General features: G+C 42.1%; 1 protein-coding gene across 4 annotated transcripts; it reads right to left on the reverse strand.

Annotated features, from left to right (window-relative positions):
• Nucleotides 1-374: 374 nt before the first annotated feature.
• Nucleotides 375-6,772, reverse strand: LOC148875621 (G-type lectin S-receptor-like serine/threonine-protein kinase At4g27290). 4 transcript variants are annotated; one of them, XM_088960504.1, is made up of 7 exons: nt 5,083-6,772; nt 2,607-2,723; nt 2,191-2,351; nt 1,880-2,090; nt 1,485-1,722; nt 1,241-1,391; nt 375-1,140 (listed from the first exon to the last, which is right to left on the reverse strand). In XM_088960504.1, exons 1-7 carry the CDS (start codon nt 6,461-6,463, stop codon nt 829-831), a joined length of 2,571 nt encoding a protein of 856 aa, XP_088816630.1. In that variant the 5' UTR covers nt 6,464-6,772; the 3' UTR covers nt 375-828. The 4 variants fall into 4 exon arrangements, with proteins under 4 accessions (XP_088816630.1, XP_088816637.1, XP_088816648.1 ...); XM_088960511.1 differs by having other exon boundaries at nt 2,191-2,348; nt 5,083-6,585; XM_088960522.1 differs by having other exon boundaries at nt 375-1,145; nt 2,191-2,348; nt 5,083-6,585.
• Nucleotides 6,773-25,007: the final 18,235 nt, after the last annotated feature.

Raw genomic sequence — 25,007 nt, forward strand, 5'->3', positions numbered from 1 at the left:
ACAGATGTGATTATTGATAATTAGGACTCAAAATATAGACCTAGACCTTATGTAGCAGGACAAGAGGGTTTTGTCTGTTTGGATTGACCCGGGCAGTTGGCATCCTGGTAACCCACACCTGAGAGGCTTGTTCAGATTTGCTACTTGTATTATTAAAAAGTCACATATAGGCCGCTTAAGAACGAATTTGGGAGATGTTCCCAACATATAGCTGCAGACCTGCAGTGGTCGTTGGGACCCTCTATTGGGACTAGATCCGATCTCCTTAAGAACCACCCTACACCTACACAATTATAATTCAAAGTAATCACAAACTTGAGCTGGGACTCAAATAGCCAATGAGTAGATCTTACCATATCATTATCCACCCTTGATTTTTGTTTTGTTTTGTTTTTTTCTTTTCAAACAATAATTTGTTCACACTTCACAACCACATCATTTACCAACCAATTACATCTCAACATTTTTTTGCCAATTCCCAACTCGGTTGTTGGGATGCAAGTATGAGTTTCTATGTTAGAATTTAAGGAAAAAAATAAAGATGTAAAGAACTTATATACATAAAGATTGACCCACAACGTAATGATTCAAACTTCTGGGTTAAATGTGGTGTCCACTGATCTTGCGTGTAAGTCCTTACTCATGAAATGAAGAAAAACCATGAGCTACATATGTTATAGTGCAAATTAAGTAATGAGCTCTAAAATCAGGTGGTGTGCCTTCCAAGTTCCATAACAACCAGTCGAGCACCCAGCAGCTTTAGGCTTACTTAACAACTAACCAACCAACCAAGAGGAAGCCAAACAGTAAGCGAACAAAACAGGGCTCTTATCGACCCTCCAACAATGTAATACTCATGTCACCTGTAATATAAGATTCCTGCTTACTAGAAGATGAGTCTGGTGCCATGACAGGATACCTTTGTGCAAAAAAGCCTGGTTGCTGAGGCTTGGGCAATGAACACCCACTGCTCAACATCAAAACCACAGAGGACATGGTTGGCCTATCTTCTGTGTTTTGTTGAACACAGAGGAGACCCACATGGATGCATCTTACTACTTCATCAGTCGCCGAACCTAACTCCCCCATTGAGGGATCTATTAACTCCATCGCCCGTCCTCCATTACATAGTGTCCATGCCTGACCTTATAATATATATATAGAAAAGTTAGAACTTGCAGGATTAGGTACTTATTAGTGCTTGGCAGTAGGAAGAAAAGACTTCTGTAGCCACACTTACATGCCCAAGAAGATTAAGCTGAAATTCTGGATGATAAAATCCCCTGTTCTTCTTTCCGCTTATTATCTCTAACACTATAACCCCAAAGCTATACACATCCGATTTCACTGAAAAGAGTCCATCTATTGCATATTCGGGAGACATATAACCGCTGCATAGAAATACAATCATCAAAGAAGATTATTTATGTATTTTTCTAATCTTTTTTTGGATGGCTAATTTGAGAAAGCTAAGGAGTGCTCACTATGTTCCAACTACTCTTCTAGTTTCTGCTTCAGTTTGATCTCTTGCAAAAATTCTTGCCAAACCGAAATCAGATATTTTTGGTTCCATTTTGCTGTCAAGTAGAATGTTGCTTGCCTTGAGATCTCTATGAATGATTCGCAATCTAGAATCCTGATGGAGGTAAAGGAGTCCTCGAGCAATCCCCATAATAATGTGGAGGCGCATTTCCCAATCCATTAATTTGCTTCTTTTCTCATCTGTAACAAGGTGAAATTGATCAAGGTTGCTGTTTAATAAAACCGAAAACACTGAAATTCCTGGGCTTCTCATTAATTCTAGCTTTGGCGTGTAGACGTAAAAACCACGTAAATTTACAAGAATCGAAGTTGCACATATGATTTAAGAGTCACATACCGAATATAAAAGAGTCTAAGCTTTTATTGTCCATGTACTCGTAGATCAACATCCGTTCTTCACCTTGAATGCAACACCCAAGAAGCTTAACAAGATTCCTATGTTGGAGCTTGGAAATTAATATAACCTCATTCTTGAACTCATCCAGTCCTTGTATCGAATTCTTGGAGAGCCTCTTCACAGCTATTTCTTGTCCCTCCACCAATTTTCCCTGCACATTGTCACCAACATCTAATCTACACAGTAAGATGGTACAATTAACTAGCTGATTTTCATGTAACTTTAATCTTATGGAATATCAAGTATTTTACCTTGTAGACAGGGCCAAAGCCACCCTCTCCAAGCTTATTTGTGTCGGAGAAGTTATCAGTAGCTTTTACTATGGTAGCAAAGTCAAAAGAAGGGAGCTCAAGGTTGTCGATATTACTTTCGTCTCTGTAGCTTCTTTCTTCATTTCTCTCCACTTTACCTACTAAATGAATGGTGTATACATAAGGCTATTACTTTATATATTGTTGCCACCACTTGGGGTTGGGGCATTCGATCACTCCCCTCAGGCCTCAACATTCTCTTATTATATATATTGGACAGTGCAAAAGGTGGTAACATAAATATTAGCATGTAATTGGATCCTAGAAGGAGCCGTTCGTCAAATGCTCAGAGGACTAGATCGATAGAATCATTTCTGAATTCAAAAGGTTCTAATAATAGAATGAAAGAATAGTACCTTCAGATTTTTCTTTCTTGTAGAAGTACCAACCAAACCAACCTAACAGAAGCATCCCCGGAACTACTGTTAGGACTATCATTATCACTCGTTTCTTCTTCTTCTTGGAATCATGTGCTGTACGTGTTTCACAAAATCAGTGAACCATTAGAAAGTCGGATGCAATAGCAGTAGGTGAAGAGAAGCCAAATGGTAAATACTTGAAAGAAGAAACACCTTGGCAATTTATATTTGTTGCAGGGCACTGAGAATGACCATCCACTTATAATCTATTAGATCCTACCTCAGAGGCTTCACTTTTTAGTTTTATTCAATATATGGGTTGTAGGCTTGTAGATATACAGACAACTGCAGGCTTTTAATCTTACCTTCCACCACCCTTAGAATAAAAGCACATCCCTAAAATGGGGGCAGTCACGTGCACAAGGCTCCCACTAATGCAGGATTGAGTCTTACCCCTGTAATCTGTAGTAGATATACAGAGAGGCTGTTTACAATATGTGAACCTTGGTCACTCAGGTTGCAATGGAGCAAGGTAGCTGTTGCGCCAAGAACCACCCTCAAAAGAACATCTTAAAAAGAATTTGGAATTCCAATATAAAGAATTTTAATTATAGAAATGAATACATGCATAACTATGTAAATCATTTTGAGAAGCATTTTTGTACTTTTAATGGTCACTCAATAAAAAATTTATTTGTATTTATGCCCTTTAGCTTTTTGATAAGTCACTTGTTCGGGTAAATAAGACAATTACCATTTTAGCCATAAAAATTTCATTATTAAAAGTGGCATTTTTATCCCATCCAAGTATTGGCAACTTTTCCCTAGATGAGAAAATTAATTTACCCACCTAGGAGATGGGCATGATATGGGTATCACTTACAGAGATATTACCCAGGAAAATAAACTTTCACTGGTCCCCACATAAATCTGAAAAATGAACATGACTTTGTTGGTCAATGGAATTTTTCCCCCTCTCAAAATATCAGACTTATATGTGTATATATACACACTATCATATATTAGATATATCTGGACTCAAATTTTGGTCAAATTAAATGCATCCAGATGCGTGCAGGTTTTAACATCCTAAGCACTATGTTCCATGCTTCTTCCATCATCCTCAACTATGATCAGTTCATCATGTGGGTAGGTTTAGATCAACCAAGCAGAAGTTACCAACCTTCAATTCCTATTTCTGAGATTTTTCTTTCCCTCCACGGTTTCTCTTCTTTTATAAGATCTTTGGAAACGCTTTATACTTCTTTTGCGTTACCATTAGCTTTTATGATTTACCTCTTTCAAATATTTTCAGTAGGAGTGTTAATTGGACCGGATTTGGTCCAATCCAACCCAGTCCAATAAGAGTCCATTGCAGGTGGACTAGGTCCAGTTCAATTTGATGAATACTCTTGATAATTTTGGATCAGAACAATCCAATGTTTGGACCACCCAATCTGTTTAAATTGATTTTAATTGAGATTGGTTCATTGACACTCATAATTTTGTCTTTGATCAATGGACTGGATATTGGTTCAATCGGACTTAATTTAATTATAGATGAATCAAGTCCAATCCAATCCAATAAATGCTTTGGACTATTAAGTCTTTACCGATCCAAATTTAATATGTCTTATTAGTCCGCTCTATCAGTCTAAGTTGATTTTGATTTGGATGGGATCCAACCCAAAACCAGTGCATTGACACCCCTGATTCTTAGCATGCTTAATATTATGGATCGGACCAATTCATTGCTACAGTCTGAATGAAGTGGATTAAATTCAAATTGGGACTTTCTCCTAACATAACATTTCTCGTACCAACCTCATGCTATGACAATATATACAAGTATGAAAGATGCTCCTTATGTGTGGGATTCTTGTGAGGTTGGTGTAAGGAGCAGTGCGTGAGGAGTGAATCCAGTGTCTCATGTATATTGTTAGGTGGTAGACATTGAATGCCAAAGCAACGTTGACCAGTCACTGACATTTAATTAATTGCTCAAGGCCAGTAGTGTTTCTTATGGGAGAGTCCAGGCTTAAAAGCTATAATTCTAAGCAATCAAATTAAGCTTTAATGGAATGGTTTGGACTTGAATTCAATTAAACTTCATTTAAACTTGGTGCTAATCAACTTAATTATAATCTCAAAGTAAATTTGATTAGTTATTCAAACTTAAATTTGATAAACAAAATGTTCGACTTGAAAGCTTTCGAGCCTGTTTCGATTAAAAAGTTTTTAAGCTTTTGAATGGAACTCAAATTCGAATATAGAAATACTTTAACCGTAATAAGCTAAGACATACTAAAATCCGACTCGACGCAAGCTACCAGCACTTAAGGGCCAAGAGTGAGGCCATAAGCCCAATCTTTGCTGGATGTAATTAAAAGTTAATTGAACTGCTTCCAAATTATCAAATAATAAAACTACTTAGCTAAGTAAAGAACTCAGATAATAATATTGGAGAACTTACCAAGTTCTGATGCAGCCATTCGAATGTAGAGATCTTGCCCACCGCCACCGTTAGAAAACCGTCTAATATCGATCAAATCACCAAACCAAATAGCACAGCCGCTACCGCCTCCACTAATATCAGAGTTTGCATATGCAGTACAAGAGCAGTTCTTCAGGCATTCGACTTCACAATCTTTAAGATTAATGTTTTTGTCCACCCAAGTATACCTAGTATCCGGCAATTTGACCCCTGTAAACTTTACAAATCCTTCTCCCTTCCGGCAATTCAGAGATGCTTGGTGTACACATCCCCCGGACCAATCCATTAAGTTCCAATCAGATGGAGATTTTGGTTTGAATCCTTTCAAACACTGGCAAACCGGAGATTCGTTCATGTCACAATCACTGTACGCACCGCAAAGGCCATAAGTGTCACAGTAGTCTCTCGGCACCGACAAGAAGAGTTGCCAATTACGACTCAAGGCATTCCATGTATAGCGTTGAAGCTCGCCGCCGTTGCCGGCGCTTTGATTCAAGACCAACCTTGAAATAACTGAATTGTCATTCAGCAGCTGGTACATGTAAGAAACCTCATCGTTATTCCAAGTAAAATTGAAACTGAAAATAAGATTGGTCTTCAGTTCGGGTGCCCCACTATATCGAAGCCCGTTCCACGGTCCAGCCCGATAATTCTCCTTCGATCCTTTCCGCATCACTGTTTCAGGGTATTCGTTAAGCTCTATCCCATAAGTAAGATCTCCGGTAGAAGGATCGTCGACACTCTTCCACGATGATAAGCGCCAGTTCATTCCCGTCTTCAGGTTCCGTCCTAGTTTCATCCCGGGTAACAATGTATCACATGGATAATCAAAGCTCTGCCACAGGAATTTTTCTGAACTGCCATCTTTCCCATCCTTCAGAACAAGATTTCCCGACTCTAGCAATTGTACCACCAGACTCTCTGTTGCAGCTGCTGCTGCTATTGTTGCTTTTGTGAAATTCGAAGACCAGATGGGACCATTTGTTCCATTGAAAAGTACGAAATTGCCTTTGTTGTCTATCTTCAAAACTCCGGTGGAATTTGTAAGTGGATGGTCTCTGTTTAAGACCCAGACTACTGTGAGAATTGGGATATTCTTGTACCAGATCCCCACATAACGATTCTTGGAATTTTCAGGACTGAAAAAGCCTAGTTCAAAGCTTCCCCCCTTTGAAACTAAGGTTTGCCCCTGCTCATCGTTGATAGATTGAGATTGAGTGAAGGTGTCGGCAGCAAAGGAGGTTGCAGGAAAGAAACAGAGCAAAGCAGTTGAATAGGAAATAAGAAAATACAGGCCTCCCATTTGTTTTGTCTCCCGGCTGTTCAAACCTGAAAAATCAAGATTTTCTCCTCTGCTCATCAATAGTAAAGGAAAATAAAACCAAACGAGGTTTCTTTGTAATTCCTTATTTCTCACTCAAATTATCCTGGTATCACTGGCTCACTGACTTCGCTTGACCACCTGCAAACCGTGAGAGGTGTTGCAGTAAATGTTCTTTTCAAAATTAACAGAGAGAAGCAAATAAATTTGAAGCCGTGAACAGCTCATTCGGTTACAAGAAAAATCCGCTACGCAAGGAGACCGGATGAGGTATGTACAGCTATACGAGCAAATTTAATAAGCATTCAATAATATTTTGACTGCTGTCCATGTATTGTTACGACCCCACCTTGAATCGGAGGATGAAATGACATTAAGATGGGCCACTGGCTGCTCGAGCACGGGAAGGCCGGGCCTAGCGGATTTCTCCTCGCTTCCTCTCATTCCTCAACTCCCTAGCCCCTCTCCTTTTAGAGTAACACTGGAACAAGTGGGCGGCCAATGCCATGCTTGGTATTGGAATCATCTTGTCTCCGTGGAACACTCGACGAATCCTCATATGCCACGTCAGCTTGCCATATGAATTATAGATGATGTAGCGTGTAGCCATTGACCCGTGGAGGACGATCGCAGATTGATACCAAACGCTGAAGTAGAAGAGTCTTTGATTCTTTATTTATTGGACGGAGACAAAATCAGGCACTTTGGGCTGGGCAATTTATCGAACACACCAATATTTTATGATGCATAAGGTATGGGTCCTATGGAAGGCTCATGTATGGTGATAGGTTGCCCATGCATGATTTTATCTCCAGCCCAGCCCATTCCATCCGATCCGATACCTTTTTAGTGGGGATTATCAATTATACACAATGTTTTCCCACTGTTGGTTGATTCAGACGGTTGGACCATTCTGTCTGAGAATTATCTGAACAATTGAATTTATTTTATCCCAAACTTGATTCCTGGCCGAAAATCATTGAATTGATAAATAATTTGTTAATTTAGGTGGTCAAACTGTTAATCCATTTAACTCATTCAATTATTTTTAACCTTTTTTTATTTTTACTTTTTTGTTGAAATAAGATTGTTTAATTATCAACCCAGAAACCGGTAACCAAGAATGATTCCAATTTGAGATCGATTTTTAAAACCTTGATTATAATGCCCATTTGGGAGTATAGAAGTACAGAAGCACAGAGGCTTCCGATTTTGTAAGGTGTATTCCACACGCATGACCTATAAGCCAGGTTCTGGGAAAATTTAAGAAAATCCAAATAGACTGTCCACCAGTCATTTAAGGGGCTGCGCGCCTACTTCGATCTCTTTGAGCTTATGGGGTTATGGGTTAGGGGATGGGCTAACCCGTTGTGTAGCCCTTCAAAAATATATATAAAAAAAAGGAGAACTTATCCTTGAAGGAACTGAAATTAGTTAGCTACATAAGTAACACAGTGTAGGGCCTTCATCGATAGTCAAAATGATATGTTGATTTTGGTATTATTTTGGCTTTTAAAAATGGTTGTTCTTTTACGAAACACAACTTTTCCTCACTGAATTTCCAAAAGTGAATCACCTAAACATCGATCACTTTTTTGTTTTTCGATTTCATTTGCCAAGGTTGTCTGTAACCAACTAACCAGGATGTTGCATTTTTCTCCATGTAAACGTCACATAGGCGATTTGACTTGTAATTGAATGCATCTCTACTTCAATTGTCATTGTCCTATGTTTCATCTAATAGTCTCTCTCTCCCTCTCTCTCTCTCTCTATATATAGGAAAATCGTAATCAACTATAGTATAGTGTATTTTGTGCCAATAATGTCTCATTGCCTCAATACTGATTGTTCTCACTTCATGACTTAAAACACCTCAATACCAAATAAATGGCAAATTCTTTTTTTTTTATTTATTTATTTTATAATCGGGTACTAGTTTCAGTTATGTGTGTATATTGGGCAATCAGACCATCAGGCCCAAGCATATTCAAATTTTAACAAATCCTCAGCCTGACCCATGTTTCAACCCTGGCGTTGGATCTCAATCTGGTTTATAATAATTAATTAAATAAAAAAATATCTGCCTAGTGAGGGCTACCATTGACGTTGTATGAGGAAATTATCACAACGAGAACATGCAGTTGGGTATGAGTTAAAGTAGATTCTAAACTAACACCGCAAATGTGAAGACATCCTTGTGAAATGCTACCCAACCTCTTTATCTTCAAATTTGTAATAAATCATAATACCAACTTGTTCTGAAACTTTCTTAATCTTCTAAAGAACCATGACTGGTTTGATGAATCATACCTTGCCACCTGTCCTCAATTTTGGATGATCGAAGTCATCGAACCTACCCTTCAATAGGCCCCACATTGAAGACTAATTCGACCAAAAAGCAACTTAAATGGTTCTATCCAAATTAAAACATATCTTGAAGGAAATGATAAGAAAGTGATTGTACCCCAGAGCTGGCATCTTTCCTTATGCACATGAATGTATATATGATTGTTGAAGAAATTTGAGAAGGGTCGCTATCTTAAATTTGAAAAGAAAAAAAAAACCCTGTCTAGTTCTGCTGTTGGTATGGTGCGTGTCACAATCGATATTGAGGTTATTATTGTATAAATATTCAGACGCGTTTATTGTTTTAATCCAACTCTACAAGCCTCTAAGATATATTTTTTATTAATTTTTTTTTTGTTTTGAGTGAAATCTTTAAATTTAAAACCTCTACATAAAATATGACAATTGATTTTTTTTATTTTTTATTTTTATTTTTAAGTCTGGCTTTATTGGTATGTTATTGGAGATAAGGATCGAAATTTAGATACAGTACAGTAAAATTAAGTGGACGTAATGGACCAGCTAAGAGGAAATTTTGACCCAAAGAAGCCCAATTTGCAAGGCTGTTGGTAAGTGAAGAGTATTGGCCCATTAGTGCATTGGCCAAATGAGGTATTAGGTGGGGTCCGATACAAAGCTAAATTGAAATAAAGGGTGCCAGCAGCTGTATCAGCAGTTGACAAAGGGATAAATTCATAATTTGGAAATCTTCTACAGATGTAAATTTGGAATCTTCTCAAATTGATCTGGTGAGTCCAGTTTAAAAGGTACTGGTATGCAGGTAGGCTTAATTGATTGACACAAAGAAGGCAATGGTCTGAAACACTGAATGGTATGTGGGCCTAGACCTTACCAAGTGGCATTTGATGGTAAGTGTTGGAAAAAGAATCAGGCATTCAGACCCACTTACCTAAATAGCATTTAAATGAGGATAAAAAATTGATCCCGGAATTATCAATTTAGTGCTCCCATCCATGTGAATCTCCATTTATAATGGAGTTCCGATCTCCTACCCACTATAACTCTGATCTACCTGAGAATGCAAACGCCCTTACATAGTGTTATGCATGAGAGATGTTGCCAATGTATAGGGGTAGTGTTTTGTGTGTAAGTGTGGGTAAAGAAAAAATAGCTCTCTTTTGGCTTCTATTTTTATCTCTTTAAACACGAAAAAAAGAAGAAAGAGGCTACATCATATCCAGCATTCTAGCTCCTGAATTGTTGTAATTAAGTAATCTTCCATGATCAAATATGGTCTACTTTTCATTGAAGATCAGTCCAAGTAAAGACCGATACAGATCATTAGTCAATCCTCAATTACATTGTTTTTTCGTTCTTCCAACGGTTTTGTCTTCATGCAGCTGTTCCTGTTCATCTTCTAATCAATGGTTGGTGATGATTAATGGAGAATTTTGCTCACTCAAAATCAATTGTTGTTTGTCTTAAGTAATTGGTGTGGCACTGGGGAGAGGACATCAAGCATATTTTCATTTTCTTGGACTGCATTTCCTCAAAACAAAATCGGGATAGTTAAGTCTGAATCTTGCAAGTTTTAATGGGGCTAATAGCGAATTATCTGAGTGGTCATCTGAAATACATAAGAAAGATTTGGTTGATAGGAATCATGTGAAAGAAAAGTGTGCATCAACAACGATCATTGAGAAGCCAAATAACAGCAAAGAAGTAAAAAAAAATGGAAATACATCTCATGGCTCCTTTGAATCCTGGTGAAATTAAAATTAATTTTGATGCATCTTGCTTAAAGAATGAAAATTGTTCTTTGGCACTCATAGCAAGAAAGGTAAGGTTTTGGGTTACAAGGATATACGTTAAGCACCTCCTCTATAAATGCAGCCTAGGCTTGAGCAGCGTGAGAAGCTCACAATTTAGCGACCAACTTCATCGACCACTTGATCATAATAGAAGGGGACTCAGATATTGTAGTATGTTGTCTCAAAGGATTGATCTCTCCTTAGAATTTAAGGAATATTATCTCAGACTGTTTACAAATGAAGGAGAAGCTAGAAGGTGGTGTTAGATACAGGCACATGTACAAAGAGGCGAACCAAGCGTTGGATTAGCTTGCAAACCAGTCTCATTCTCTTCCTAATGGTGTTGTCGACACCAATCTTTGTAATCTCCCTAGGGACCTTGATTTTATTTGTATGAGTGACTTTTGTGGGCATGCTACCCCCCGTTAGGGGTGCAAGTCGGGTGGGTTGGGCTGAGTTTGGTCAGCTTGGGCCTGACCATAAAATTTGGGCTTAAGGCTTGAGCCTGAGGTCAAGCCCAATCTTTCCAACCCGAGTCCAGCTTGTAATGTAATTTGATGCATTCAGATTGGACTCAGGATCGGGTTGGTCAATGAACCCACTCTAAAATTATACCTACATACACACACACACACACACACACACACACACACAAATATGCATGTATATATATGTAAATATATATATGCAAAATTTACATATATACATATGTATGTATGAATGTGTATGGTTGGACCGGGCTCGGGCTACCTAAGGGCTAGGCCTGGGTTCAGCCTGAAAAATAAAAATGCGACTTCTTGGGTTAAAGGCCAGCCTGTGTAAAATTTTGGGTTGGGCCGATTTGGGCTCGGGCTGGGCTTGCCCAAGTTGCACCCCTATCCCCGTCTTTGTGTAACATCTTTTGATCCTATTAGGAAAAAAAAAAACTATCATATTACAATTACAAGTTTCGTTTGTGACAAGAGAATTGGAAGGCATTTTTCATTTTAAAAAATAAGAAATAAAAGAGATTGTATCTCATTATGTTTTTCAAAAAAAAAAAAAAAAACTTTCTTTGAATTTATTAGATTATTAGAGGACATTTTCCCTACCTTTCCTTTCAAACCAAACAAAGCCTAAGTAGACACCTCTACTTATTAGATTCAAGGATCAAAGTATCGGTATTGAGTATTGTATTAGAATAATTCAGATATAGATACTGTTTTGAAAATGCATGAATACGGGCAAAAAACATGGAAATAGTTGAATACACTAGGGAAATACATACAAATTTGAGTTGGGCTTGGTCCAACTTGACTAACGCAATGCTCCTTATGCCACAATTTATTTTAACAAAACATGTGCATCGCATGGCTCTCGACTAGTAAATAGTTAAATCACTTAAAGTTAACGACACAAAGAGAGAAAAAGAAAACTTTTCTCTCATCCAAATTCCATTTATTTGTTTTATATTCAAATTCTATTTAATTGGTTAATTGTTAAAAATTTATAATTTGAAAAATAATAACTAAATTAGTAGCTCATAAATTAAAAATTAAAATACATTTGAATTCTATTTAAAAATAACTGATATTAATAAGATAATTAAAATTAATAATAAAGAGTAAAAAATATTAAAAGTATAAAACAAAGCATTTGCATTCCATATAAAGATTATAAAATTATTTAAAATATAAAACTTATAACGGTCCAACTAGAAATGTCATAAAACTCGTACTTTGGGATGGCCATTTATAACTTGACACAACTCGATTGGACCTACAAATTTTTATATCTAGCTGCATCCACAACCGCATTCGATTATTACGTTGTATTTTAAATTAGATAAAAATTTAATCTTCAACCATCTTATTATGTTTAAAATGACCAAAAAGTTTAAAAGTTTTAAAAGAAACTAATTATTTTTAAATTGTATGTATAATAAAAAGTCCAATTCTTAATCAGATGCAAATTCTAACATCCAAATCCCTGATAATCAGATTTGGAGTCAAATTAGGTATTGGACTTTCGAAGTCCATTGGCAGCCCTAGCTAATAGGGTCCAAACTAAGCAACCCCTAAGCTCAACTTGGAAGTTATATATATACATACGTACTATTAGGGCCCCATGAGATGCACAGGAAAATAAAAAAAAATTGATTAATTTTATTAATTGATTATCTAAAAGATGTTAAGGGAGTATTTATTTTATTTTTTTAGAGGATAAAGTATAAGGGGAGTATTTATTTTATTAATATAACAAATTTTATATTAATATATGGATTAATTTTTTAAACACTAACACACATGTCCTTGTCCCAGGCCCAAACAAATATTATTACACTTTGGGTATGGGCCAGGTTGAGCTAGACAACCTTAAAAATTATTAAATCAGTATCAATATATGGCCTGAGAACCTTTTTTTTTTTGGTTGATCATTTGGCTATACAACACAGTTGCCTACCCCCATAGTTCATTCAAGTTTAATATTAATAATTTTTATCTAAAGATAGTTAAAAACCTGAAAAAATGCATGCAAGGCCTGTACTTAGTTTGGTCCAGTCCAATTATGTCACATTGCTCAAGGGGTGTAGTAACTTGGGCGAGTTAGGTCAGGTTGAGGATCAACCCAAAGTTTTAGATCTCAAGCTTGGGTTTACATTAATTTATTTATGACTATAACATCATTTTGTATATTTACTAAAATTCAAGTTTAAATATTTACAAAATATTGTAATATTTAATCTTTGGGAAAATTCTACTTTAGTACCCTGAACTTTAGAGATAGTGTCAAGTTAGAATCCGAATTCTCAAACATGTCACTACAGCACCCAAACTTTCAAAAAGTGTCTAGTTGGTCCAAAACGGTTATAGGACGTTAAGTATCATGTAAAAGAACAAAAATACTCTTCACCTATCATCTAATTTTCTTATGATCGGTATTCAATCTCCTTTTTTTTTGGGGAAAAAGAGAGCCTGCGCTTTGTTGTTGAGAACATCAACCTTAGCACAGAAATGACAGATCGATGGGGCCTCTTTCACCTGGCTACAGTAAGCAGTAGCTTGGGATTTTATAACTGGATCTACCATACCAGACTCGTCGAAGCTGATTGGTATAGCCCTTTCAAGGTCGTTCATGGTGGTTCAGCAATCTAAAGTGGAATTTTCCCTATACATAATACAAGCACTTGGTTTGTTTCTCCGTTTATCTATCCGTTTTCTGGTACGGTGGCGAGAGTCAAACCAATCTCTCTTCCTCTTCTTCGGGGATCAATATGACCACTGCTCCAATCCGCTTGAATTTCATTGTCTTTCAAGATAGGAAAAAGGGAAAGCAAAATCCTTCTATTTATCACTCTCTTGATCGTCTTCTGATTGATCTACTAGCTGGAATTAACCTATAACTAACGTTCAAGATACGTGTTTCCAGCGAAACTTCTGTCCTGTTGATGTTCATTGGGCGATGATCAATTATCCTTAAGATGGTTTAATGCTTTAAATGCTTTACTTGTATTACATCGTTGAAGTTTATGTTCTTGTCAAATTACCTTTCTACGATTTTTTTTTTGTTATTTTCTAACTATTTGTATTTGTTTTTGTTATTTTCTAAAAATTATTTCCCATCTCCGTAACTCTCTACTAGACCTGTTCATGGGCCGCGTGGCCCGACGGGCTGGCTCGGCCTGGCCCAGCCCCCGGATGGGCTTGAACGCGCATATGAGCCCACATGCTTGACCTTGGGCCAAAAAGCCCGGCCCACAATAAATTCGAGCTAGGCTTGGGATTTGCCAAAATAGCTCAGCCCAAGCCCGGCCTGGCCCAACCTATAGACTAAACCCAAAAACCCTAATATCCTATGTAACCCTTCTCATTCATCTCTTTCCACATTTTTTGATAGCCGAACTGCCTAGTGCCAAACCTCTCTTCTCTTCACATCCTCCTCACATTTTCAAGTAACCGCAGAACCGGTGAACATTCACCAGCGTAACAACTCCGACAAACCGGCGGTGAGTCTTCTCTCTCTCTCTCTCTCTCTCACTCTCTCGTTCCTCTTCCCACTTCCTCTCTTTCAAATCTCAGACATCAGCGAGGCGGCGGTGAGTCCTCTCTCTCTCTCTCTCTCTCTCTCAGAAGCAAACTGGCTCCTCTTTTCATTGTCAAAATCGCATCTCACCGCGAACTGAGCACCAGCCGATGAATCCTCTCTCTCTCTCTCTCTCTCATAGACGCAAACTCAGCACCAGAGAACACAGTCACCAGCGGTGAGTTCTTTCTTCTGTTAGGTTGGGATTCAAGCTCGGGCCTGGGCTTTGGGCTTTTTATTAGGGCCGGGCTCGGGCCCATGTTATAAGCCTGTTGGTTGGGCCGGACTCGGGCTTGAGCCTAATAAAATCATGTTTATGAAGAATAAAAGCCCAGCCCGGCCCATGAACAGGTCTACTCTCTACTCAGAGCTCATGGTTACTAAAACACTGAACCACTCCCTTCTTTATTTATTTCTTTTCCCTTTGTCCTACCTCTCTTTTTTTATCTATATACAATTGTTTCCATTTGTGTTCAAGGTAGAAGACATCAATACAAGGTATCTATTTCATTCCTAATTCCGTCATCCACCATACTCGTTAGCAGATGAGAGAATAGAATGAATAACAATTTGAGATTATTATTAATTAAAAAACCAAAAAACAGTAGTAGTTTTACACCTCAACCGTTCAGTTTCAAGGTATGTAGAAGACAATGAATGGTGTCTTCTTTTATTTGAAGGGTAGTTTTGATATTTTTTAAAATTTAAGTTGCATGTGTGATCACGTGATAATTGATGGTCAATTAATGATAGGGAGCAACTTGACACCTTTTGAAAGTTTGGGTATTGTAGTGTCACATTTGAAAGTTTGGGTATTAACTTGACACTTACCCCAAAGTTCAGGGTACTAAAGTGGAAATTAAACTTAATCTTTAACAAAATAAAACAAATAAAATAGAACAATAACAAATAATATGAAAAAATAATTTATTTATTAAATAATTAAAGTAATTTATTTTTTATTAAAATCTTAATATTGTTGATGCTCGGATTGACCAAGGTCAGTATTGTCATTTCACTCCTAAGCCCGAGGGGATCCAAGGTGTTGGAAATCTGAGGACAAATGTGACCAAGGAGTGGTCTGAAGTGAAGGAGACCCGAGCTCTGAGGTCTAGGGGCCATAGTGTCTGGTATTCGAGGTGAGGAAGGATCTCGGGGTCGTTTCTGCAAGAAAGGACAATATCGAAGGCCTTAAGTGAAGACTCGAGGCGAGGACTCCGACGATCAAGTTAGTAAGGAGGTACGAGATGGACGAGGTTTGAGGTGTGAACGCCCAAATGAAGTTACAAGAAAGGAAGTACTCTCAAGAGCAAGAGAGAAAGCTTGAATGTCTGATCCTTTACTTGGAAGGGGTTGCCTCCTATTTATACTTGAACTGGCTTGGAGGTAGGTGAACTCGGATGGCGGGGATTGAGTCTGTACACGGGGTACATGGCCATCCCAAGACACCAAGTGACCCCACACCATTGGTTCCCCACTTTGTGCCGAGCATGCCAACTAATTGGCTCAGCCCTAATGTGTGCCGCCTAACACGTGTGAGCCCTGCGATTGGTCTGGGCCATTTGCGCCTACATAATTTGTCCCCCACTCCTGAGGCCGTGGTGGAGGTCCAAGATGTGAGGACTTTAACTTCCGCCGAAGGGAGCGCATTGTCTCATGCTGGGAGGCATTGATGGACCAGTGTGCGTCGTGGCCTGTGGTGGCATCGGTATGCCTTTGTTTTAAGAGGATAGCCGAGGTGCCCATCGGACCTCATCTCGGCCGTTCTTGCGAAGGGGGCTCGACTTTGGCTCCGAGGCCGCCGTGGCATGAGGACGAGGGGGAGGCTTACCCCCAGCCCTATGAGTGATGGGTGCATCCCCCGAGGCCTCGGCCTCGACTAAGGGTGCCAAGGAGGAAGCACTAGGGTGCCCGAAGTGGTGGCAGTTTTGTGAGGAATTCTGTTTCGGTGGTGTTGTGGGTCATGGAGTAAGCGATTCTCGGAACTAGATTCGGGTCGCACGGGTCATGGATCCCCGAATCAATGTGTTGGAGACCATGCTCACAACGGGTTGTTGAGTTGCTACCATAGGCGGGATGGGATGTGGGTGAACCGGGACACGTCTCTACTAAGTCAACACAACTAGGCGGACCAGCGAGTCGCGGGGAGGAGGCACATTGGTTCGCCTAGTGTCGTTTCGTCTTCCCGAGGCTGGTAACGCATGTTGTTCAGCGGGTGGGGTAGCAAAGGCGATTGTTCATCAGCCATTGGATCTGGCATGATCTGAGCCATCCATTTTCCTTTAAATAGGAGCTTTAGTTGCACATTCACTCACCATTTGCTCACTTATGCCTTTGCTTCCAAGAGTTCCCTGCTTCCCCAAAGCCCTTGGTTCTAGTTGCTTGCCTTCAGAGCTCCTCATCTTCGTCGCCTTCATCTTCTTTATCTTCATCTTCCATCCTCGATAAACATCATGTCTTATTCTGACTCCGGGCCTGAGTGCTATGAACTCCAAACCTCTTTAGGAGCGAGCTCCTTCCACACCCCAACCCAAGTCAGCTCTGATGAAGGCTCGTCAGTAGCCAAGATCCCTACCTCGTGCCAAGAGGTCGAGGTCCTAAGGGAGAGGACTACCCCCAATGATGTTGTGTGCAACCGAGGGGGTGAGGCCATCCTGTGAGAGTATTGAGTCTGTGATGCCAAGGGAACCCGATGGATCCCTCAAGGTGGTGGAGAGGGAACCGGTGGTCGAGATCAGTCCGAGGAGGGTGGCGGAATATGCTGCCAAAGGAATGAATGTAGAGCGCATGCTTCGCTTGGAGCTTGACAGCATCTTAGATTATGACTAGGTTAAGTCCTTGGCAAAGAGGTATCACATCCCTTGGTCTTATTGACTAAGGGTCCTTGACGTTCGTGATTGGCCGTGGATGCCGGAGTAGGGGGAAATTTGCACGTACCAACACTTCCTTGAGTCAATTCTCAGGTTTCCCCTTCATCCGCTGATCCCCAAGCTACTGAAATGGTACATGGTCACTCTTAGCCAACTTGTCCCCAATGCCCCTAGGACCATCATCAGTTCACTAGTGGTGGCTCAGATCCAAGGCATGGTCCTGACGTCAAAAATGTTCCAAGCCATTTTGTGCCAAGGAAGCACAATATCGAGGATGGCATGTACTATTTCCATCCTCGGAGAGGCCAACCCCTACACATCCCCTCATCAGTCCATGACTGGTAAGAGAGGTTCTTCTTTATCTCTTGTCTAGAGGGTTGGTCATTCAAGTTAGGCTGGGGGTAGATGTATTTGTCAACCGAGAAGCCCATGTTGATGCTTCGAGATGAGGAGGTCACTGCGATGAACCACCTATTGATGTTGGGGATACTTCAGGCCATGCCCTTGGTGGAGACCGAGCTCCCCTTGGCTTTTGTAGGGCTCAACCCTACTTCTCTCGGTAGGAGGAGTCCCAATGTCAACTATTTCCCATGTTGGTTTTTCTTTTCTACTCGATACTAACTCTTCGTTTTTTCTTACAATGATGCTTGTGGATGCCAAGAGACTATTCTTGGAGAGGACCGTGGCTAGGAAGAAGGGCCAAGCCGAGGGCACCTCGGGAGGGCAGACCCTGGGGAGAGTTGCCAAGGTGCCACATGTTAGGGAGGAGAGGGGGTCCGCAGCCATTGGAGGGACCCCACTGCCCCAAGTTTTTACTGGAGAGGGCGATAAAGGGAAGAAGAAGTTAGAGGAGAATCGACCAAGGGATGCTGGCAAGAAAAGGCCAGTCGAGGTGCCTCCCATGAAGAGGCCAATGCATATGGACCGTCCAACCGAGGGCAATGAGTTAAGGAAGAGGGTTCCGACTGCTTTGAGAAAACCGCTTGCGAAGGGACCTGCCACCGGGCCTTTGTCAGCTCCTCCTTCCGCTTCTTGGTCCACCAAGGAGGGGGATCGTCTGAACCATCTCTTCCACCCCAAGTGGAACACTCATGAGGGGGACTCAATTGATACCGAGGGCTTCAGAAGGGCCCTCGTCAAGGGGATGGTCCCCCCGGGGGACAACTTTGGCATGATGCAAGCAGACGCCCTCACCATCGTGGATGAAGTGATGGACTTCTTGGCCGAGGTGAGTTTCTTTCTCTTTTTGTCTTGTCATTTGTTAGTGTTTTGCTGGTTTTGTTGATGGTGTGCTTGGTGCAGGTCTATTGTCACTATGTTGGTGGTCTCCACAGAGAGTAGCCGGGACAAGGCCCTCACACAACTAAAGGAGGAGAAGCAGGTCCAGCTTACACTCAAGGATGACCTAAAGGCTGAGAAGCCTCTCATTGCCAGGGCCAAGGATAGGTTGAGGAGGTCCAAGGAGGATAGGGCTCGCCTTGATGGGGTTGCTCTTGAGGCCCGAAGGGAGGCCACATATGCCAAGGCTCGAGCAGCAAAGGCTGAGGTTGTGGTAGTGGAGGCCAAAGCAAAATATCGGGATGTTGTTATTGTTTGGCAGCAAACCCTGGAGTACTAGAAGTGCCTAGCACACTACGGGTCCAAGGCTACTTAAAGGGGATTGAGGATACCAAAAAGGCACTTGTGAAGATGACTCCTGACTTCCCTATCGACCAGCTAGAGGTGCTTCCTAACTCTCTTCCTCCTGAGGACAACGCCAAGGTTGCTGACGTAGGCGCTGAAGACACTGCCATTCCTCCAACCGAGGGCAAGGCCTAGTTGACTCTGTGGCTTCTTCTTTTTGTTTATTGTTTTTCTTCTTGTAGATGTGCTCGGCCTTTAAGGCCAAAAATTTTTGTAAGCTAAACTGTTTAAAATGAAATGAGCATTTTTGTATACTTTGTGCCTTTGCCTCTCTTATCTTCTTCTCTTCTTTTTGTTCCTATTTTTTCTTTTTTTGCCAAGGGATCCATGCCCCTCCCCTTTGAAAGGTCACAAGTAAACAAAAAATAAGTTGAAATGACTCATTACTTAGACACTTTCTTTAGGTAGTTAAAGGGTGTGGGCAAGGTAGAGTTGCATCATTGAGGTGTAGCTAGTCTGGCTCACTTTTATTCCCAAGTGTTGACTTAGGTGAGGTCGAGGTGAACTGCCAAGGTGATTAGGGTCACATGCCAAGGAGAACCGCTATGGTGATCAGGGTTACTATCCTCTTTCTCTTGTCGCGCTAAGTGTCGTGGAGCCGAGGTGGCCGCCTACTGCCGAGGCTTGGGGTTAGGTGTGTGATACCTCGGCTGACCTGGCTCATTTTTTCTTTGGCGAAGTACTTATGTTTAGTTTCCATTATAGGATAAGTGTGTTGACCATGGTTTGTAGTTGAGGCCCCTTTCCGTCCTTGCCTCATCTACGCTAGGGTCGGGTACCATAACCTTTCCGAGGATGAGGTTTCCTTCTCGGTAATGCCTTTCCTTGAATCTTGAGTTGTAGTAGCGGGCCACTCTTTGCTGGTATGCCGCTACCCTAATTTGTGCTTGTTCTCAAACTTTTTCCAATAGGTCTAAGTTTGCTCTAAGTGCAGCTCTGTTCTCGGCCTCATTGTACTCCTCGGTCCAAAGCATTGGTTGGCCAATCTCTATTGGAATGACAGCCATGATGCCATAAGTTAGGTTGAAAGGGGTCTCTCCCATGGCTATTCAAGGTGTTGTCTAATAAGCCCGTAGGACACTACTTAGTTCATCTGCCCATAGGCCTTTTGCTCTGTCAAGTCTAGTCTTCAGTCCATCTAGGATAGTTTGGTTAGTGACCTTAGATAGGTCATTCGTCTAAAGGTAGCCTACTGAGGTGTACTGTTGCTTGCTGCCGAGGGAGGCACACCATTCTCTGAACCTCGCGTTGTCAAATTGGTTCCCGTTGTCCATGACAATCATGTGGGGGAGGCCGAAGAGGTAGATGATATTCTTCCAAAAGAATCTTTGGACCACCTGGGTTGTAATGGTGGCCAAGGGCTCGGCTTCAACCCACTTGGTGAAGTAATCAATGGCAATGATGAGGTATTTTCTATTTCCTGTTGCTTGAGGGAAGGGTCCAAGGAGATTCATACCCCATTTGGAAAAGGGCCAAGGGCTGTTGAGGGCAAATAGTGTTGTGGCTGGCCGATGGTTGATATTGGAGTGTCTCTAGAACTTGTCACACCACACCAGCTCGGTTGTGTCTTTTTGAAGTATCGGCCAAAAGTACCCTTGACTTAGTGCTTTTTGGGCCAAGGCTCTATTGCCGAGGTGATTGCCACAAATGCCTTCATGAATCTATTGAAACATGTACTCGCCCTCCTCTTGATGAAGGCATCGGAGGTAGGGGAGGGTGAATGACCTTCGGTATAGCTTCCATTCGAGCAAGTTATAGTGAACGACCTAACGTTGGAGTCGCTTGGCTTCATTTCTATCATCGGGAAACTATTTGGTCAAAAGGAAGTTGATGATGGGGTTGATCCATGATGGCTTGGCCTGGACTAGGTGGACTTGAGCTTCACCAATAGATGGCCGAGCTAATTTCTCCATGCGAACTATGCAACCAAGGGCAATGCCCGAGGTACTTGCCAGCTTGGACAGGGCATCGGCTCTCATGTTCTCGGTTTGCGGAACTTATTGTAAGGAGAAGTGTTGGAAGTGACAAACTAGCTCTTGAACTTTTGCGAGGTATTTGGCCATGGTTTACTCCCTGGCTTCATACTCGTTGTTGACTTGGTTCACCACCAATTAAGAGTCATTGAAGGCCTTGATGTGCTAGGAGCCGAGGTCCTTAGAAAGCTGCAATTCAGCAAGGAGGGCTTTGTACTCAGCTTCATTTTTGGATGTTAAGAAGTTAAACCTTAGCATGTATTCTACTGCAGCATTATCTAGGGTGAGAAGGATGAGGCCTGCTCCACTTCCTTTAGATTTGGATGATCCATCAATAAAGATCTTCTAGGTGGGCCAAGGTCCTTCTCCTGCTTCATTTTCAGGAGCTTAGTGGAGGCTTCAACTGAAGATAAATTATTGCTAGCCTTGGTTGGTACTAGAGGTCAAACTCAGAAAGCTCGACGGCCCACTTCGTTAAGTGTCTAGAGGTCTCAGGCTTGGTGAGGACTGCCTTGAGAGGTTGATTTGTCTGGATCATTATGCTATGAGCTTGTACATACGGCCTGAGCTTCCTAGTTGAGACCACCAAGGCAAAGGCTAACTTCTCCACCTTAGGATACCTGGTCTCGACATTGGAGATGACTTTGCTGACATAGTATATTGGCCTCCACACTCAGTCTCTGATCAAGACTGAGCTAATGACCTCGTCCCCGGCTGATAGGTATAAGTACAAGGTCTTTCCGGAAAGGGGATGAGTAAGGAGGGGAGGTGAGGTGAGGTATGTCTTTAGTTCGTTAAAGGCGCGCTGGCATTCTTCCATCCATTGGAAGTCTTAACTTTTTGATGGCTCGAAAGAAGGGTAGGCATTTGTCGGCTGGCTTCGACATGAAGCGATTAAGGGCGGCCACTCGGCCGGTTAGTCTTTGTGTCTCCTTCACCAACTGAGGTGGCAACATGTCCAATATGGCTTGGATCTTCCTTGAGTTGGCCTCTATGCCTCGTTGAGTGAAAACGAAGGCCCTGAACTTGCTCAAGGTGACGTCGAAGACACACTTGCTGGGGTTGAGCTTGATATTGTACCTCCGCAAAGTGTTGAAGGTCTTGGCCAGGTTTGAGGTGTGCGCTTCAACCTTCAGGCTCTTCACTACCTTGTCATCCACGTAGGGTTCGACATTCCACCCCATCTAGTTCTTGAAGACTTTGTTGTTTAGGCGTTGATAGGTTTCCTCGATGTTCTTGAGGCCGAAGGGCATGACCTTGTAGTAGTAGGTGTTGTGCTCGGTGATGAATGAGGTCTTCTCCTCGTCCTCAGGGTGCATCTTTATCTAAATGTATCTAGAGAAGAAATCCATGAAGTTGAGTAGCTCGTACCCTACAGTGGTGTCAACAAGGTGGTCTATCATTGGCAAAGGAAATCTGTCCTTTGGGCAGGCTCGGTTGAGGTCTATGAAATCAATACAAATTTGCTATTTCCCATTAGCTTTCTTTACCATAACTACATTCAACAACCAGTTAGGGTTGTGTACCTCTCGGATGAAGTTGACGTCGAGTAGCTTGTCAACTTCCTCCCCTATTGCCTTTCAATGCTCTGGTGTAAAATTCCTCTTTCTTTGTTGAACTAGCCTAGAGCTCGGGTTCATGCTCAACCTGTGAGCAGTGATCAAAGGGTTAATTCCAAGCATGCCAACGACAAACCAAGCAAAGATGTTGACATTAGTTTTGAGGAAGCTTGCCAATTTGGATAGGCTCTCTAGGGGAAGATTGAATCCAACATGGATTGTTTTCTCGAGCTTGGCCTCGTTTATGGGAACCGAGACAAGGTCCTCAACCGACAAGCCTTGGATCGCTGGTTCCTCCCTGAGGTCAAGGCCCTAAAGTGGCAGTGTGTCTTTATTCTTGCCCTTCATTGGTGCCACATAGCACTGGTAGGCTGCTTGTTGGTCCCCCCAAATGACCCTGACACCATGCTCGATGGGGAACTTAAGGGCAAGGTGGTAGGAGGAGATGATTGCCTTGAGTGTGTGGAGGGTCGGCCTCCCAATGATGGCGTTATAGGGAGAGCCAATCTTCACGACCAGGAACCCGATCATCCTCATCACATGCTAAGGCTCCATCCCCACCATGACTGGTAGGGTGATTCTTCACTCCGAACAAACTACATTGTCGGAGAAGCCGACAAGTGGGATGCCGAAAGGTTAGAGGTGCTCAGGTGCTAGTTTCATCTTCTTAAATGTTTCGTAGAAGAGGACATCGACTGAGGATCCATTGTCTACCAAGATCCTTTTCACCAAAAAATTTTTGATGACGGCTGAGATCACCAGCATGTTGTCGTGGGGGACTGTAACCCCTAGCCTCACTTCCGATGTACTGCTTGAGGTGGCCACAGCAGATGAGGGACTCTTATCTTGTTTTTCAACTCGTAGCAGTCCTTGGTATCATGGCCGATGATGTGGTGGTACTTGTAGTACATCTTCAGGTTACCCCTCTTGGGGTTCCTCTTCATTTTCTCGGGCCACTTCACGTACTCCTTATCGACCTGCATCAGGATCTGGGTTTGGGTGGAGTTAAGTGGCTTGTATTGACTATAAGCCAGAGCCGAGGTTGGTGGTTTCTTGTTGTCTTTGTTGTTGTTGTTGTTGTTGCCATGGTGGTATCTGTTCTTTGTCTTCTTCTCGGGGCCTTTGTGGTGGTGCTCGGCTTGCCTTTCTTGGGCCTTCTTAAGGAATTCTACCTTGGACTTTGGCAGAGTCTTGGCTACCGAGCACTTTTGGGCCGAGCCAAGTAGGAGGCCATTGATGGTGGCGTAAATGGATACCATTGAGTCAAGGTCTCAGACCTCGAGTTCTTCCTTCTTGAAACGATCAATGTAAGACCACAAGCTCTCGCCTCGCTTCTGCTTAACAAACATTAGCAAGATGACGCTTTTCCTGCATTGCCTACTACTAAAGAAGTGTACAAGGAACAAGTTGGGGAATTGCTTCCATGAACTGATAGAGCGAGGTGGGAGGCTGGAGAACCATCGCTGAGCTGCCCCCTAAAGGTCACCTAGAAAGTCTAGCACGTCAGCGCGTCAGAGTACCCAAAGAGGAGCATGAGCACCTTGAATCTTATTAGGTGATCGTCGAGGTCCGTCATCCCATCATACATTTCTTGCGCAGGAGCCTTGAAATGTGGGAGAGGGGCTCAGAAATGATGTCCGAGGTGAATGCATTCATCCTTCTAGTCGGATGGCTCTGGGTGGCCAAGGCATCAGCTTGACTCTCTCTGATTTGGTGGAACTTGTCCTTGATGGCCCCGAGTTTAGCTTCTAGGTCCATAATCCGAGGGTCAAGGGAGACCTGTGCTCTATCCTTGTCTTCACAGACTTGGTAGGGGTCATCCTGGATCCCAGAATACTTGGACGTGGGGGTGTGGTTGTCCCTTTTGGAACAACAGTTGTTGAGGAGGTCATGGAGGTCAAAAACCTAAGAGGGGGAGGCGTGACGTCGGCCCTCGGCCTTGGAGTGGGGGCTGTAGTGGCCATGTCATTTGCCTTCGTCTTGGGAGGCCTCTCTTCTTTGGCGGCAACAGTGTTGTTCGAAGTCCTTTCGGTTGTCATCAAACTGAGATGATTCCTCCCCCCTTCGGTTAGAAGGTCTTGCGTTCCGAGGTGGCTGGATGGCATGTCGGCTACTACCAGCTTTGGAGGGCTTGGCCCAGTGGGAGTCAGCGGGGCTGAGGGCTAGCGGGTCTGTAAACTTGCACTGCCCCTAGTGGCCTGACACCCCGGCAGGGTGGCCACCTTCAGGGTGGCCACCTTGAGGATGGCCTCCTGCCTTGGGACACACCTCCTCGACACATTGGGCGAGGTGGTCCAATTAGTTGAGGACCGCTTGGA

This window comes from Nelumbo lutea, chromosome 1 (assembly GCF_056320005.1).
Source record: "Nelumbo lutea isolate HS-2025 chromosome 1, American lotus-T2T, whole genome shotgun sequence".
Lineage (NCBI taxonomy): Eukaryota > Viridiplantae > Streptophyta > Magnoliopsida > Proteales > Nelumbonaceae > Nelumbo > Nelumbo lutea.